The sequence below is a fragment of the Triticum aestivum genome, chromosome 5B (assembly GCF_018294505.1).
Source record: "Triticum aestivum cultivar Chinese Spring chromosome 5B, IWGSC CS RefSeq v2.1, whole genome shotgun sequence".
Taxonomy (NCBI): Eukaryota; Viridiplantae; Streptophyta; class Magnoliopsida; order Poales; family Poaceae; genus Triticum; species Triticum aestivum.
Genome location: NC_057807.1, coordinates 645,458,100 through 645,469,932, shown reverse-complemented (window position 1 = coordinate 645,469,932; position 11,833 = coordinate 645,458,100). Strand labels below are relative to the sequence as shown.

The 11,833-nt window shown below is 43.3% G+C and overlaps 1 protein-coding gene across 1 annotated transcript; it reads left to right on the top strand.

Annotated features, from left to right (window-relative positions):
• Positions 1-10,116: 10,116 nt before the first annotated feature.
• Positions 10,117-11,379, top strand: LOC123117364 (BTB/POZ and MATH domain-containing protein 1-like). Its single transcript, XM_044538132.1, has 2 exons — positions 10,117-11,052; positions 11,110-11,379. The coding sequence occupies exons 1-2, from the start codon at positions 10,355-10,357 to the stop codon at positions 11,354-11,356; spliced, it is 945 nt and encodes a 314-aa protein (XP_044394067.1). The 5' UTR covers positions 10,117-10,354; the 3' UTR covers positions 11,357-11,379.
• The last annotated feature ends 454 nt before the right edge of the window (positions 11,380-11,833 follow it).

Sequence of the window (11,833 nt, the reverse complement as noted above, 5' to 3'; positions counted from 1 at the left end):
ACGAATTCCAGTGAGTGTTACTGTCTTGTGCATATTCGGTTTCCCTTATTAGTCGATGTTATAGTAATGTAATTGATGAGTTATGCATGCGTGCGCAGCTTCCACTATATTCTCCTAGAGATTAAGCTTGAGCAGGGACTAGTAACCATCTTAGACTTGAGACGAAAAGATCCCAAGGATTATGCGGACATGACTGAAATTCTAGAGACGTAAGTTAAATCGATCATTATCGAACCATATCGGCAACTTTGTTCATTTCCTGATATCAAGTAATTGTTTTCTTTGTCTGGCAGGGTTTGGAAAAAAAATCACCTCAAAAACTCTGGGACTGCCGAAGAAGCTGCAATTTAGACACCCGAAAGTAAGTACTATAGTAGCATGGTCCACGCATCTCCTAGTGATTCAAGCGCTGGTTTCATCAATACCATTTAGCGTGCTTGCTAATTATCAGTTTGATTGACCTCTATTTCTTGTAAAGTGGTTGTGCCAGGAACAAGGGAATGATTACCGTGGATACTACATTTGTGAGTCCATCCTCCACACGACCTGTGAGCGGGGCTACTCTGGCAAACAATATGAAGTGTGTAAATAATAATATTCACAATTTTATTTTATTACCATCATTTGTGTTCTGTTTCATTTATTCATATATATGTATTGTCCCCCTTCTTCAAATTAGATATTTCGGATGCGGGATGAACTCCTACCACCTGATCGTATGCGAGGAATTCAAGAGGAATTGGCGGCATTCTTTCTTGACCACGTGATCGCTAAAGACGGAGAATACCATGTGGACCCTGATCAGATCGTTTTTAATTAGGAGATTATATTGTAAGAGATACTTATATTGTATATATGTAGCTAGTAGCGTCGGATAGATATGCGAGAACTTGTTGTTCAACCAATCTCTCAGAGAAGGAGAGGTGGTCGATATCACTTCTTCTGTATGCATATGTTCATGACGATCTTTTGTTTCCTTCATTTGCTTACTAGCTAGTGTGTCTAGTCCTCTCTATACGTATAGTACGTAGCGTCGACCAAGCACGGAGATAAGAGAGGACATTTCTATCTATTAATTAGCTAGCTAACACAATATATGAAACACCTAAATTAACACCCCCCCTGTCGGTGTCAAAACCGGCGGATCTCGGGTAGGGGGTCCCGAACTATGTGTCTAGGCGGATGGTAACAGGAGACAAGGGACACGATGTTTTACCCAGGTTCGGGCCCTCTTGATGGAGGTAAAACCCTACGTCCTGCTTGATTAATATTGATGATGTGTGTTACAAGAGTGGATCTACCATGAGATCAAGGAGGCTAAACCCTAGAAGCTAGCCTATGGTATGATTATTGTTCGTCCTATGGACTAAAGCCATCTGGTTTATATAGACACCGGAGAGGGATAGGGTTACACAAAGTCGGTTACAATGGTAGGAGATCTACATATCCGTATCGCCAAGCTTGCCTTCCACGCCAAGGAAAGTCCCATCCGAACACGGGACGAAGTCTTCAATCTTGTATCTTCATAATCTTGGAGTCCGGCCGACCATGATAGTTCGGCTATCCGGACACCCCCTAGTCCGGGACTCCCTCACCCCCCCCTTCAAAAAAACAAAAAACCCAGCACCTGAAATGCTGACGCGTGGATGCCTATTGGTCCCGGTTGGTGCCACCAATCGGGACCAAAGGGCCTCCTGCCTGGGCTTGTCGCACCGGCCACGTGGAGGCCCATATGTCCCGGTTTGTGTAAGAACCGGGACTAAAGGTCTAGGGCATTAGTACTGACACTTTAGTCCCGGTTCAAAAACTGGGAGAAATGGCCCTTACGAACCGAGACAATAGGCCCTTTTCTACTAGTGATGATAGAGAGTCTCCTATTTTATCACTTTCATATACTAGTGGGAATTTTCATTATAGAACTTGGCTTGTATATTCCAATGATGGGCTTCCTCAAATTACCCTAGGTCTTCATGAGCAAGCGAGTTGGATCCATACCAACTTAGTTTTCTTTTGAGCTTTTGTACACTTATAGCTCTAGTGCATCCTTTGCATGGCAGTCCCTACTCACTCACATGCATATAGATTGATGAGCATCTCCATAGACGATTAATTTTCCTAGTTGATGTGAGACTTTCTCCTTTCTTGTCTTCTCCTCACAACCTCCACCATCATATTCTATTCCACCAATAGTGCTATATCCATGGCTCATGCTCATGTATCGCATGAAAGTTGAAAAACCTTATGAACGTCAAAAGTATGAAACAATTGTTTGGCTTGTCATTGGGGGTGTGCATGATAAATACTTTGTGTGATGAAGATAGAGCATGACAAGATTATATGATTTTGTAGGGGAAACTTTCTTTAGCCATGATATTTGAGAAGAAACGATTGCTTTGTTAGTATGCTTGAAGTATTTTTGATTTCATGTCAATATTAAACTTTTGTTTTGAATAATATGTATATGGATATTCATGCCAAATTAAGAAAGATTACATTGATAAACATGTTAGGTAGCATTCCACATAAAAATTCTATTTTTATCATTTACCTACTCGAGGACGAGCAGGAATTAAGCTTGGGGATGCTTGATACGTCCCCAACGTATCTATAAGTTTTTATTGTTCCATGCCATTATATTATCCATCTTGGATGTTTTATATGCACTATTATGATATTTTATATCATTTTTTGGGACTAACCTATTAACCTAGTGCCTAGTGCCAGTTGTTGTTTTTCCCTTGTTTTTGTCTTTTATAGAAAATCAATACCAAACATAGTCCAAACTTTTTGAAGATTTTTCTTGGACAAGAAGACACCCACAAACTTCGGGAGAAGGCCAGAAGAGCCACGAGTGGGCCACAACCTCACCAGGCGCGCCCTGAGGGGGGCACCCTCCGAGCTTGTGGGCCCCCCATGGCACCTCTAACCAATCTCAGCTCCATAAATACCCAAATATTCCCCGTATATCAGAGGGCACACCAAAATATTTTTCTGCTGCTGCAAGTTTTTGTCCTCGTGAGATCCCATCTTGGGGTCTTTTCCGGTACTCTGTCGGAGGGGGATTCGATCACGGAGGGCCTGTACATGATCCTTGCTGCCCTTCCGATAATGTGTGAGTAGTTTACCATAGACCTACGGGTCCATAGCTAGTAGCTAAATGGATTCTTCTCTCTCTTTGATCTTCAATATAATGTTCTTCTCGATGTTCTTGGAGATCTATTCGATGTAATCTTATCTTGCAACTGGAGAGGTGCTTTGTGATGGGTTCAATCTTGCGGTGTCCTCACCCAGTGAGAGAAGGGGTAGCTAGGCACGTATTTGTATTGTTGCCATTAAGGATAAAATGATGGGTTTTTTACCATATTGATTGGATCTATCCCTCTACATCATGTCATCTTGCTTAAGGCATTACTCCGTTCTTGTTAACTTAATGGTAGATGCATGCTGGATAGCGGTTGATGTGTGGAGTAATAGTAGTAGATGTAGAATCGTTTCGGTCTACTTGTCACGGACGTGATGCCTATATTCATAGTCATTGCCTTAGATATCGTCATGATTATTTGCTTTTCTATCAATTGCTCAACATTAATTTGTTCACACCTATGCATTCTTTCAAGAGAGAAGCCTATAATGAAAACTATGGCTCCCGGGTATACTTTTACCATATTATTTTCATATCTACAAGACCAAAACCCCCAAAATACCTTGCTGCAATTTATTTACCTTTACTTCATTTTGCCCTTTATTTATCTTTTATAACTATCACTATCAGATCTCATCCTTGCAAGTAATCGTGAAGGAATTGACAACCTTTTGTCGTGTTGGGTGCAAGTATTTGTTTGTTTGTGCAGGTGCTATCATTGGAGACTTGTGCGTTCCTCGTACTGGATTGATATCTTGGTTCTTAACTAAGGGAAATACTTATCTCTACTTTGCCACATCACTTTTTTTCCTCTTCAAGGGAAAAACCAACGCTTTTGCTCATGATGTTGTTCAAGGTAGAGGATGTGCATGTGTGTTGTGGGCTTTGCGGGGCTTGGCCCATGTGCGGCTGTGCGCAATGAGCGACGACGGAGGGAACGAAACGACAACCAACGGACCATCACGGCCGCAAACTGCTCTGTTAGGAGTAGAGATACATGTTGTATAATAGAAGACTTAAACGAAGGGGCTTGTTCGCGAATTTGAGACAAAATAGGCACCACCAACATACGAGAGTAGTGACGCGTTGCACTTCATGTCTATAGATTTCTTACGTATTGTCATCCTTAGCATTTTTTTGTTAGTAGTTTTTCCCTCCCAGGCTAATTATTATCCGATTATATGCAGATCTAAATTCCCCTTTTTATATGTAAAAATATAGATAAATTTATATCAAAATTATCTTCCAAGGAAACATGTTAATTAGGTTGATAGAATTATATTTTGTCTTTACTTCATAGCCATATTATTTTCATATTATTAGCGGAGTCTTACTAATATTTTTGTTGCAGTGTCTACTCCTTTTACCATTACATCTATCTTTTCGCCAATACTATTTTTGAAAAAAATCTGCAATATGTTCTTGATTATTTAACAGAACTCTAAAATATATATTTGATCGCCAAATATGAATAACATTTTTTGTGTTCTTACTCTCTGAGAAAACTATCTTGGGTTCGTTCTAGTTATACAGTTCTTTTTCTCTTGATGGTTGAAAGGAAAATACAACTTTGAAAGCACTTTGCATGGTACATACAAATGGATCAAGAAAATTTCCTGTGAAGTGGGAAAAAGATTTGCTTATTCACACTCTATAAAAATAAATCTGATTAATTCTCATAATCTGTAAAAATAGATCTGCTCAGTTAGTTGGTTAATTTGTTGCATAAGCAAGTATTATTGTATGTCATGCGATACATATTAATTGCTTCATGTTGATTTCAATCTTAGCTGATTTGGCTGCTATACATACATACCTTGTACGCTCAATTTTTTATCTCTACCATCATAGTTAGGCTCATCATATAATCTTCTATATCTAAATAGCTAGCCCCCACTAATTATTTCTCTCAACATGCAAACGTACCACATTATCGGACAACATGCATAAAAAAAGGCTCACCCCACTACCACATGTCTCTCAATATGCAAGGATGCCACTTCATCATGAAACATGCATGAAAATAATTACACATCTCAACATGCAAACATACATGAGAATTTTCACTATATTATTTTATTTATATTTAATAAAGATTTTACAACTATATAGTGATCAAATATAATAAATTATATTTATTTTCAGTTTTAGCCTTTTATATATTTACTTCAAATATGCATGTTCCATACAATGAATCACATTGAAATATGTTACAAAATATTCCCACAACAACGTACGGAATATCATCTAATAATAAATATAAGGGTTTGCTTAGCCTATGCGGACAAATGTAATGGGTTGTCTTTTCTTTGTTCTCTCTGTTCATTGTTCATCGCCTCTTTAGCTCCTTAATCTCCGCCGATTTATTATCTGCAACATGCTAGGGTGTGTGTGTGTGTGTGTGTGTGTGTGTGTGTGAGAGAGAGAGAGAGAGAGAGAGAGATTCTTGCATTACTCATTCTCGTCGGAACTGTAATAGGGCTAGTCACTTCATGGTTAATTTTAGTAGGTTGCAATGCCGAACTGTTGTTTGGCTAGGCTCTGGTCTGGAAGAGGTCCTGGATTTTGTTGAAGAGATGTAAACTGAACTTCGAGTAATGCAAGAATTATTTTCGCCAAAAAACATGATAGTGTAGGCATATGTAGGCATACTTTATACTAATAGACAATTTCCTTTTGGTAAAAAGAAATTCCATGGTTGCCTTTTGGTAATCTATTTGGCTCAATCTCTATGATATTTAGGTACAAATGTATTTGTATCTGGGTAGAGAAAGTCTCTTCCCAACATGATCCACTAATGTAGGAGTCGGTATTTATTTTTTTTAATGCGGAAAAAGAGTCCGGATAGATTAATTTGATGAAGTCATAGATGACATCATTACATGTATTCCACCGGGACTCTTTTTTCTTGCCATGGCGCTTGGACTCTTCATAGTTAAGAAAGTGCCATACTTTTTTTGAGAGAGAATACTTGAGTGCAGGATCTCCGATGCCAACCTGAGTTTAATTCCTGATTGTTCACATAGATTTTTTTTACGGTAAAGCTATATGAGTTAATTAGACGATAGACTGTTCTATTGTGACATGACACGTCAAATCATACGTGATAATAGTATTTGTATGTAACGCAACTTCTTTTAAATCTCAGTCGTTTATTTCTAATAATATTTGTATGTGGATTGTTTGCCTCTAGAATGGAGTAATATAATACGGGGTAGATTGGTTGTGGTATGTTTCAAACCAACAAATTCATATTTCTTCCGGCCATGGAATGAGCATCGATGTCCCGGTCCTCTGTACATCTCATGTGAATTTCTGACCCAACAGCCGAATCTAACTCGGGTAACAGGAAAATAGTCCGTTTCGTGCATGGTAAGACTGACGGGACAATGTTGCACTGAAGTTCCTATAAAGTCGCCTACTGAAAATCATTGTCCCCGTAACGTTATTGTTGCCGGGGTGACACTCGCGCGATTTGGCCTTGCAGAACGTCGCCTTCGTGCACGTGATCCTCCCGTGCTCTGCACGGACAGAGGCATCCGTATGGCTAGTGAAATTTGCATTATGTAACAGAATGTTGTCTTATGTGACAAACATATAATATATTGTTTCAAATGGATTACGATAGGGAATCAACCTGTGATTGGATGGTTTGAGGGATGGTATCCTCAGCCCACCAGGGTTCAAATTCTAGTGCTCGAATTTATTTTTGAATTTCTCGGCGATGCGCATTCAGTGGGAGGAGACGTTTTCGTCGACGACGAGGTGCGTACAGTGACTTCGTAAATTTCAAGATGATATGCCGACTCAGTCTTTCGGAGGTGCTCATAGAGGTAGAGTGTGCGTGTGTGCGTTCATAGGAGTGAGTGTATGCACGTGTATATGAGCGTTTGCATCTGTACTGTATTAAAAGAAAATGGATTTGCAGCATAGATGCAGCGTTAGCCGAGTGCCTTGTTGATAGCGAAGTAGGTCTATTGAGGAGATGAATCATAACCTAGATCAGTTTGAGGATGTGTGAGCCCCATCACAATCACGCCGCCTAACGCGTCACGCTATCTGCCATGGCTGAACCTGAACGTGGTCGTGTTACACATTGCAGATCTATTGGTGAAGTAAGAGATGGCATGGGTGGATGGAGTCGCCTGTATGGGAGGAGAAGCTGAAGTAAGTTGCCTTTATGGCTACATGGACGAGCAGACGGGACGTCCTTGACGCCGCCTGTCAGGGTAACTATAACCACTGTCGTTGGGCGGCTGGCCAGAGTAGTCGTGAGTTTGATGTACGTGGGGTTGTTTGCCAGATTTTAGGGGTTGGCAGTTATGGATAGAGGAGCATCACGTACGGCCGATGAAAAATGAATCTGCGGTTGTGGAGGATTCTGATGGAGTTTTATGAAGTTGATAGCGATTCCAAGATGGGCTTTGCTCACCGGTGAGTACAATGGATTATGGTGTGCGTGACCACGGCGAGATACTCGGTAAAATTTAATGGAGCACCATTGGAAGCATTCTCCCCATCAAGAGGCCTTCGTCAAGGTGATCCGCTATCCCCGTTTTTATTCCTTTTTGTTGCTGATGCATTGTCTGCCTTGCTTCAGTCCGAGGTAATAGCAGGGGGTATAATACCGGTCAAAGTCTGCCGCCGTGCACCAGGAGTGTCCCACCTCCTATTCGCAGATGACACACTTTTATTCTTCAAGGCCACAGAGGAGCAATCAGCCCGTGTTAAGCATGTCATTGACACTTATGCCACTTGCACAGGCCAGCTCATAAATCCTGCCAAATGCTCAATTGAATTCAGTAAGCTTTGTTCACCAGCGGACCAACAAGCAGTACGCCAAACACTTCAGGTGGAAAAGCAGGTTTTGAGTCCAAATATCTGGGGCTCCCAACTCCAGAAGGTCGCATGAACCGGGGCAAGTTCGAAAACCTTCAGTCGAGTCTCACCAAGTGCATCATGTTGTGGGGAGATAATTATGTTGCTCAGAGTGGGAAGGAAGTTTTAATCAAAGCGGTGGCACAAGCACTGCCCACATATCTTATGGGAGTGTTCAAACTACCCATGTCAGTCTGCGATGATCTAAGCAAGCTGATCCGGAACTTCTTTTGGGGTGAAGAGAACGGGAAGAGGAAGATGCATTGGTTGAGTTGGGATAAAATGACACGAACCAAGGCGCAGGGAGGCATGGGTTTCACGGACATGCGGGTGTTCAATCAAGCTCTTCTGGCCCGCCAAGCATGGCGACTAATCCAATCCCCGGATAGTTTGTGTGCCCGCGTGCTCAGGGCACGATACTACCCTCAAGGCAATATTCTGGACACAGTGTTCGCGGGCCAGCCATCGTCGACTTGGTCTGCCATTGCTTATGGTCTTGAGCTACTCAAGGAAGGGATGATATGGAGGATAGGAAACGGAGCTTCGGTTCGGATATGGCGGGACAACTGGATCCCTCGCTCATCAACGCTTAAGCCACTTAGCCCCCGAGGCCGCTCTCGCCTAAACCGAGTCTCTAGTCTGCTGGATCAACACGGAGTGTGGGATGAATCAAAAATTCAAGCGACTTTCGCCCCGATTGATGTGGAGGCCATCTTGCGGATTAGAACATCGCCACGGCAGGAATCAGATTTCTTGGCATGGAATCCTGAAAAAAACGGTATCTTCACCGTGAGAAGTGCTTACAAGCTGGGTATGCGTCTCAAGGATCAGGCGATGAGCTGGGCATCTTCTAGCGCACAGCCGGACGGTCAGCGGCAAGTATGGAAGCAACTCTGGAATCTTCCTGTACCACCCAAGGTCCGGACGTTTGGCTGGCGTGCTATGTCAAATGCTCTTGCAACTGAAGTGAATAAGAAGTACCGGGGCATGCGGGTGACTGGCTACTGTCAGATTTGCGGCCATGCAAAAGAGGATCTCCGGCATGCCCTGTACTTCTGCCCGCATGCGTATGCCCTTTGGAATGCCATGCAGGAGGTGTGGCGCTTACCTTCACATGCAACCATGCAGCAGCTGCCACCGGACTGGATCCCTGAACTCGTTACCTCGCTGCCTGCGGATGAATGTGCGCGTGTCCTGATGGTGCTATGGCGCGCATGGCATGCCCGGAATGAGGTTACTCATGATAAGCCGCTGCCAACTATTGAAGGATCCCGTCGCTACCTATGTAGTTACATGCGATCCCTGAAGCTGATCCAGACCGAGTCCGTTGAGAAAATTATTAAAGGAAAAGGGATTATGGATGGACCTCCTCTGCCGGTGCAGCCAATGGTACAGTCGGATGAGCCAATTCCTTGGGCAAAACCACCAGCTGGGGTGGTCAAATTAAATGTGGATGGCTCCATCCCCGCGACAGGGGCGGCGGGCGCCGGAATGATACTGAGAGACTGGATGGGTCAGATAATTTTCTTGTCTTGCCGCGTCCTCCATCGCTGTAGTTCGGCCCTAGAAGCTGAGATGAGTGCATGCCTGGAAGGAATTAATCTGGCGATGCAGTGGAGTGCACATCAGTTTGTGGTGGAGTCTGATTCAGCGGAGCTCGTTGCTATGGTTAATAGTCCCAGCCGGGATGGCTCTGCTCTCTGCCAGCTTGTGGGTGAGATCAAGCATCATATGGCTTCAGACCGGTGTACAAGCCTGAAAAAGATACCCCGAGCCCAGAACCATGCGAGCCACCTGCTTGCAAAATTCGGCCGTGAAGAGAATCGTACTGTGGTATGGTTAGGAGCAGGTCCTGAATCTATTCAAGACCTCATCCTCAGGGATTGTAACACTTCTTATACTTAACTAATACAATCCCCTTTACCCCGCAAAAAAAAAGATAGCGATTGCAAGATCTATCCGGTTCTGTTTAGGTACGAAGCGCAGACCAGAAAGCCCACGCCCAGCGAGGTATTTTCGCTTCTTCCTCCCAAAAAACAACCCCACGCATATCTTGGAATCGCTATCAACTTCAGAAACACCAGCAAGGCCTTTTCCGCTTCTTCCTCCCTCCCAACAAAAGAGAAAATCGGCACGGCTTCACCTCCATACTCAGCCACCACCGCCATCAGTGATAACAGGCGTGAAGTTCTATCGACTCCACCCTATGCTGGTTCTCTTTCCCTCTGCATTCATCTGGGATTAATACGCTTTTCTTTCACACCATCAGATTAGCGTGTGGCAATTTAATCTCCTCTGGCCGGCAATAATCCTCCTGGAGTCCTGGTCACCCTGATGGAGACATGTAGGACGGTGTCGATGTGCACCCCACTGGAAGAGGTTCAAGGCACACATGTGTTCGATATCTTGGGTTACAGCAAGCATAGAGGCATGGGCCACGACGAAAACAGCCACATAGAGTCAGCGATTTTCTCCGTCCGCGGGCATGACTGGGCCATCTTTTTCTTCCCCGATGGATTCGAATTCAGTGTAGAAGGTTCCATCTCAGTTTTTCTCGTGCTTTTGAGCAACAACACTAAAGTCCGAGCGTCCTATGACATGCGGCTGTTGGACCAGTACACCGGATTATCATCTTCAGTGCAGAAAATAGAGCCTAGGATTTTTGATTCTGGTGATATTGATATGTTTGCTCCACAGACAACTTATTTCACAAGGCACGGCGAGATCGAGGGATCTGCGTACCTTAGGGATGATCGCCTGACGATCGAATGCGTTGTCACTGTTTTCAAGAAGCCACATGTCACCAAAACCAAGTCATTCCCCAATATCGACATGCCACCAGCTAACATGACTAAGCATGTTGCCAAGTTGCTCGAAGAAAAGAAAGGATTTGATGTTAGTTTCATTGTTGCAGGAGAGATCATTGAAGCGCATCGGTTTGTTCTCGCTATGCGGTCGCCTGTTTTCAAAGCGGAGCTCTATGGCTCAATGCGGGAGGCAAGGCCGGGGCAGTGCATAACCATCAAGGACATGCAACCTGTTGTTTTCAAGGCCCTTCTCCATTTCATCTATACTGACTCTTTGCCTAGTGGTGAGGAAACTGGGATGGTCCGGCCTTTAGTAGTGGCTGCGGACCGATATGCAATGGACAGGCTCAAGTTGGTTTGCCAAAGTATCCTTTGTGAGGATCTGAACAAGGACACCGTGGCAACCACATTGGCTTTAGCAAACCAACATAACTGCCAGCAGCTTAAGGAGGCTTGCCTTCAGTTTATCGAATTATCAGATTTCATGGATGCTGTGGTGGCAACCCAACACTTGAAGCATCTTTCATAGTGGATGAATTCATGAATTGGAGAAGGGAGAAAAGTTTCGTTAAGCATGAACAACTACATTGGTAGATTTGCTAAATTTCGCACAGAATTTGTCGTAGGGATGATCAGCTAAATGCTAGATGAATCCAAGAGTGGTTAGGTTAATTCTCAACTGATGATTTTATCTAGAGCGCTTCTCGGCGTGGAAGTTGTCCTAATGAACCTATCCAAAACTATTTTTTTATCAGGCTGTTGATTTTATCTAGAGCGCTTCTCGGCGTGTAACACTTGCCTGTTAATTTTCTACCAAAATTTTAATCTTGTGTGCAACCTTGATTACAGATGGTTATATATCCCGTAGACGACCATAACTAGTCGTTTGATTGGTGGTACATCCCAACAGATTTTATTATAACAATGGCTCATATAAATAAGACATCTCCAATTCGATGTTACCATGTGCTAATCTGTTTTGTTATTTTTTACGCCCTCCGTCTGG

Excerpts from the sequence above, each read along its gene's own strand:
- LOC123117364 (XM_044538132.1), top strand. The coding sequence starts at position 10,355 with ATGGAGACATGTAGGACGGTGTCGATGTGCACCCCACTGGAAGAGGTT. Across the intron at positions 11,053-11,109 it reads TGCATAACCATCAAGGACAT|TGGTGAGGAAACTGGGATGG; the intron begins GCAACCTGTTGT and ends CTCTTTGCCTAG.